The sequence below is a fragment of the Erigeron canadensis genome, chromosome 8 (genome assembly GCF_010389155.1).
Source record: "Erigeron canadensis isolate Cc75 chromosome 8, C_canadensis_v1, whole genome shotgun sequence".
NCBI classification, from domain to species: Eukaryota; Viridiplantae; Streptophyta; class Magnoliopsida; order Asterales; family Asteraceae; genus Erigeron; species Erigeron canadensis.
The window spans coordinates 48,823,807-48,830,207 of record NC_057768.1 but is presented as its reverse complement, the minus strand read 5'-3'; the positions used below and the strand labels follow the sequence as shown (position 1 = coordinate 48,830,207).

At 33.4% G+C, this 6,401-nt stretch overlaps 1 protein-coding gene across 2 annotated transcripts; it reads right to left on the bottom strand.

The window, feature by feature from the left end:
- Positions 1 to 1,084: 1,084 nt before the first annotated feature.
- Positions 1,085 to 5,299, bottom strand: LOC122580286 (DET1- and DDB1-associated protein 1). 2 transcript variants are annotated; one of them, XM_043752563.1, is made up of 5 exons: positions 5,054 to 5,299; positions 3,071 to 3,131; positions 2,852 to 2,950; positions 1,751 to 1,812; positions 1,085 to 1,492 (listed from the first exon to the last, which is right to left on the bottom strand). In XM_043752563.1, exons 1-5 carry the CDS (start codon positions 5,144 to 5,146, stop codon positions 1,394 to 1,396), a joined length of 414 nt encoding a protein of 137 aa, XP_043608498.1. In that variant the 5' UTR covers positions 5,147 to 5,299; the 3' UTR covers positions 1,085 to 1,393. The 2 variants fall into 2 exon arrangements, with proteins under 2 accessions (XP_043608498.1, XP_043608499.1); XM_043752564.1 differs by lacking the exon at positions 2,852 to 2,950 and having other exon boundaries at positions 5,054 to 5,289.
- Between the last annotated feature and the right edge of the window lie 1,102 nt (positions 5,300 to 6,401).

The following is a 6,401-nucleotide window of genomic DNA, read 5'->3' as shown; positions in this document are numbered from 1 at the left end:
TAGGTTGTACATAGTGAAAACCGATGGCTCGACCTCTGTTTGGTGAGGGTTTTTCTCGTATCTCGGTAATTCGTGCGAGTTTTTTTTACTCTTTTTGTAACCCTCGCAATTCTAGTCTCAAGATGTATCTAGGATCAAGTGGTTTATTTGTTACATCCTAAATATTGTAATTGTACTTGTATTGTATATGTTTTGTACCCGTTTTTAAGGTCTTCTAATACTTTGCTAGAAGCCGTTTGTTATTTTTTGAAATTTATCATCACCCGATTGGTAAGCTTGGAATTGATGTAGCGGCGGACATATATCACTGATGTGGAATGGGATGATGGATCGATGTAACATCTCAATCTCCTAACATTAAATTTATTTATTTATTATAATTTTTTTTTAAACGGCAATTTAGCACATGCCAATCGGGTCAGTTTGATGTCGTTGACTACTCGGTCGCTATCTCCAATGCCTTAGACCACCCATATCTCCAACCTTTTTGATAGATGGGTCACTGAAAATATTTTTTTAAAAATGAAAAAGTCACTTAAAATAACAACTTGGTTTAAGGAGTCACCTAACTTTTACCACTTGTCATTATACGATTAGTTAAGATTTATTTATAAACCTTATTGGTTTGTCTTTTAATTGAGTTGTGAATGTGAGTAAAAGGTTGAGTTAGGTTAGGTTCTTTAGGTGGAAGAAAGATAAATTAATTTTTTATTAAAGGTTTGATTGATGTAGGTTGGAAGCGTGGATGGTCTTATGACTATGATCAATGGTAACCAACAATAGAACTACTTAAATATAACATAAAGTATATATGAAAAAAGTGAAAAAAATGTGACTTTGTTAGATATAGTAAAATGAATTTCAAAGAAGGCTTATCAACAAAAAGAAACTGTGTTTATCTAAAAACCGGCGATACACCCAAGGGATTAAACTATTCCAAAATAAAAATTACCCTTCGTAATTTCGGCCCACAAGAGTAATCCCGGTCCCGCCTCTTCTGGTATCTCAATACATTAGTTAAGAAACTTCTCGTATTTTATATGCTAGAATTAGAATCAATGTTTTATAAAAATAAACTCCAAGATTCACAGAACATTGTGTTTTACTAAATCCAATGTTCCACGTTCCAACACATAACAAAATATAGTAGAACATTAACCCAACGCCTGCTGACCTACAGCATATCAATGAAAACACAAGCCGAGCATTTTGTTTTCCATATGCAACTATCTGGCTATATATAAATGCAAGTGTACATGTCTGTATGTAGCTGAATTGCACACCAGGAAGCAAACAATTTGCTCTACCATAACTTACACAATGCCACAGAACATAAAATGATATTTACATCAATATGCAGAAATCTCAAGGAAGGGTGCCTACCCAAGAAGCCTCATAGTGGAGGTTCCGAGGACGAGGGATCAGAAGCTCTTGGATGCTTGTACTCTTGTTTGGGTGCCAAATTCTCCGAGGCAGCTCTCTTTGGTCTCAACTGCAAATAGATTCGCCTAATCATTGGTGTGCGTTTGCTAATAAACAAAAGAACTGGTCTTTGTGCATTGGTTTATGTATTTGTGGCATAAATATACCAACACATCATGTCTTATGAATTGGTGAATGTACTCATAGTCTAAATGGTAAATTAAAGGAATGCGCATTTTGGGGTTATCAACTTCTTAGTTGAAAAAAATGGTGGGAATAAATGCTTTATATATAGATATAGATATCGATATATATAATAGAATCTTACCTTCTCGTCACCACGCTGATAGAATTGCCTCAGTAGTATGTTTTTGGCTTCCGAGGAAATAACTGCAAAACAGCTTTCATATCAAGAACACACTGACGGCAGGCTTCTTGAACAAAATTAATTGTGGTCTTTTTTCATAAAAGTGATTATTAGCAACTTTTGCCTAACTAGTAAACTAGATAAACTTTAGGTCATCCAACCAACTTTTATTGACCCCTAAGATATTGATAAACCCCCATAATAAAAAATAATCTGAATTTTAAACTCAAAGTTACTAATTTACAAATTAAAATTTAGAAAGTTTTTGATAACTTTCCACATGTCCAATTGTTGTCCCCTGAAACTTAAAATACATCTCATCTCCAGATACATTTTCACATACATGTTGATGTCTTCATGTTCATATTAGGTGGTCTTCATGATTATAATTACAAATCCTTTGTCATACTAACGCTTTCGATTTGTGTCGAGTACATTTAAAGTTTCTTCCTTAACAACAAACCGAGTAAAAGATTCCATATGAGTACGGAATGAAGCAAGTACCTACGAACAGCCACCTGATTATGCACACACACACACACATGCACACATAAAACTTTCACATTAAATTTACGTGGAAAACATGATATGCTCTTGAATCATACAGCTTCAAAGGTCATTCGAAGATGTGGCAATTTCAACAAAAATTAGATAAATTGGGCTGATTTGGGTTCTATTTAACCTCTAGCAGGTTAAACTAGATATTTTTTCAACTAAAAAATAAAATTGGTCAGATGGGCTCAAAGTTGCCCAAAGTGTACTGAAATACGTAAATCTCCCAATCCATGACTACTATTGTAATGATAGTATTTTTATACAACGCCAAACTCACAAATGACAACCCCATCTATTCTACACCTTTATCCCAGTTGGAATTTGAACTCTCCACCACTTGGCTGAGGATACATAAAATTGAAACATTGTAAAAATTTTATCGTGTGTTTGATACGCACAAAGCTCATGTGCAATTTCATAAGAAATATAGCTTTAAAGAGGCTAATTCTTGAGACGTAGATTATGAGAAAAAACAGGTAAGGTTAGATAAGAAGCAGGATACCGCACCATGAGGCAGCGGTGGTAATGAAGAGAGCGATGATGGTACTTTCTGGTGGTTTTTGACAATTTCCTGTTTTTGGCATTTCCAGCTGTTATAAGCATTTTCTGGTAGCGGTGGTGGTGAGGGTGTCACATTTAATTAGATCTCCTAAATCTTAAAATGAGGAAAAAAGGAGGGAGGGGTAATGCTTTATATAAGAATATAAAGAAGCATAGATTATTTACCTTGGTCAGGTGGTGGAAGAGTTCGGTCATGAGTTGGATGATATGTAATTGGTGCCTTCTTCTGTATAACAAAAAAATAAAAATCCAGTAATAGATGAAAAGATTGTATTCATGTAAAAACAGTATGACATAAAAAACTTATTGTTAATTCAGAGTGTGCTCAATGAGGTTCATAAATTAAAAACGAATTACAACTCTACCTAAAAAAAATGAAACCCTGATACTGCTTAAAGACCAAAAGGATACCTTAACACAAACATCTAATTAAGGATGGAAAAATTTAGTAACCAGTCCTAAACCAGCGTAACCTCTGTAACCTACAGAAAACTGATTGTAAACCACTTCCCCCCAAAATGAAATGCTAACTAAGACATACATGAAATCATCATGAAATTATTCTTGTGAACCTCTTCAACATGTGTTATGGACCGTTAATGAGATTTTATGCCAGCTAATACAGTTGTAATAATAGTTTGGCTGTCTGCCTGTCTTATTGTTTTTCTGTCTGAGTGTTACTTTTATGCAATAATTTGTATGTAATTACAATACTAAGCAATTTTAAAAAGATCCGCAAGATATATAAAATAGACTATGACTAAAATACTATAACGACCTATCAATTGCACTATGACGACTCAACCTAGTATCTCTACTCTCGATCAACAAAATGAAACAAACTACCTAGTTCTTTGTATGTATGATTCATCAATAATCCTAGCAACAATGACAAACGTAAGCATATTTTTTAGCCATATAAATACTCAGTTTAGTTTTTTGGTTCCTGCAGCTGTACTTGTGTGTGTTATGTGATTACCAATATGGACAAAAATAGAAAGAAAAAAACATCAACTGAATAACAATATGTATCAAAGAGGGACTTTAAAGACATCGCCTGAATGTGAAATGTAGCAGAATTGCCTTATTATACAAATTTCTGTAAATTAAGAGGTTTTAAAAAGTAAACTTTATTTATTATCTAAGACCATCTCCAATGGTTTGGTTAAGGATATCCTAAGAAATCTTTAGATATCCATACCATTGAAGTAAAGCCTTTATCAAATATATCCTTAGAAATCCTTACGCCTGCTTTTTGTTTGTATATGAGATATGTGTTGTGATGTGAGAATGTAAGGATATTTAAGAATGTTTGTCTACTTGGAGGTAAATTTAAGGATTTGTAAGAATTTTAAGGTTTTGTAAGGATATGACGTGGTAGCAGAAGGATGCCTAAAAATGGCCACACCATCGGAGATGGTCTAACAATATAAAAACTGTTCATCTCACCGCAGGGTATACATATATTTTCACAGCGCCTTGTTCCCCTAAGTAGAAGACTAGAAGCTTGCATTTGATAATCATAATCACCCTTTTCTAAGCTATGGTCTCCTCCTAATAATTACATATTCATCAGCGTTGTTTGTGCATCGGGCAAGGTAATAGAGACAAGTTATACTGTACAATTTACTTAAAGAGTGGATCCAAAGCCCGAAGAATCTCACATAACATGACTAGCTTGAAGGGAAATTGAAAATAAATAAACTGAGGAGCTGGTTCAAGCTAGATGAGCAAATGGGCCTGGCTTGAGGACTAGGCATCAGTGCCGGCTTAAGGTTTTCGGAGGCCTTAAATGAGATCAACTTTGCAGGCCAAGTTCATTAGCCTGTAAATTGAGGTAAACAAAAAAAGCAAAAAAATCTCCCGAAAGTATAGTATACAAATTATTTAGGGCTAGATCTTTAGGGGCCTGAAGCGATCGCCTAGTCCCATAATACCTAGACTAAAGTGAATGGCAATTTAAGACTTATTCTTTAGCATATAAATCTCCGGAAAATTCCAAAACGAAATCCGAAATTTCAAAAGAGAAAAAAAAAAAGGGGAACTTAAATAGTATATGAATCTTGATGATAAGAATAAATTTAGAGCAAATATGAAGAAAAGAGATAGGGATATGGAGGGAGGGAGGGAATGTGATGATTAACTTACGGAAGGAGCAGAAGGATCGTTGGGACGAAGTTGGGTGAAGTTGTGGGGGTCATAAGATGGCCACCGATTCCCAACGCTACTCCACGAATCCATTCACTCCCAATCCCAATCCGATCGCTGAGATATATATAAATATTTAATTGATTGATTGATGATTTCTTTGCGGGTTGTTCCTCCTCTTCTCTTCTGTGAGTGTGTGTTCTGTATGTTTCCGGGGGTGTTAAATGACACCCACCGACACCGACACATTTACACTATTTGCCCTTTGCTACATACACATTCTATTTGAGAAAAAAAAAAAAAATTTAAACAAAGCCATAAGTATTTCACTTAACGTGTATAAAAAGATTGTACATTTTTATATTAAAAGTCCACCTCTGAATTTTATGTTAAGTGGCAAAACTCTAATTAGAAATACAATCACTTAACTGCACTTCGTGTTAAATAATCATTTTAAATAATAAATATTCAATCTAAGAAAATTAGAAAATGATAAACATATAACCCGAAGGTTATATTTAACTGCTAGGACATGCTTTAAAATATTGTACATTGAATATAATCACCTCCTATAAATATGCATATATGTTGATGTACAACAAATTAATGCACGTCTAAACATATAAGTCATAACATCCAGACTACGTTTATCATTTCCTTCAATTTAAACCTTTCGATAACAAATTTTTATCACCCAAATATCTAAAAGACAAAACTTACTCAAAACCACCATATATTGAAATTAAATACTTTGGAAATTTAGGATAAAGATATAGGAATAAAATAAATATTTTACGAGGCTCTGATTATATTTTATAAGAAAGACAATTAGGATTTGTGAGGGTAGGAGGTTTAGGGTAGTTTCCTTAGTAGGCGGCTTAGGTTACTTTTGTATAAGCCTAAAACCGCCATTTAATTTGATTTAATTTTAATAAATTGAACTAATTTGTTGTACATTGATATATATGCATGTTTAAGCCTACAACCGACATTTAATTTGATAATTTAGAGAAATTAGGAATTTTGATTGATCAATAAAAGTCTGTTCAGTTATCTTTAATATATATAAAGATAAAGATTACGTTCTTTCTTGGACTTTATGTTTATTATGTTCGTACTCCGTATTTACTTAAAAGTATGTATGGTTAGATGATGTGATACTTATATATTCATTTGACATACTTGTGAGTTGTGACTTTAGTCATATGACTTACATGCTTAATAATGCTATTTTATGTTTATGTTTTAATATGCGTCTACGTTTTGTATTCTATTATGATGTGATACTCTTTTAACATGTTTTGGTTGGAGGTTCTATTAAAAACAACATTCCTACCTTTATAGTAAT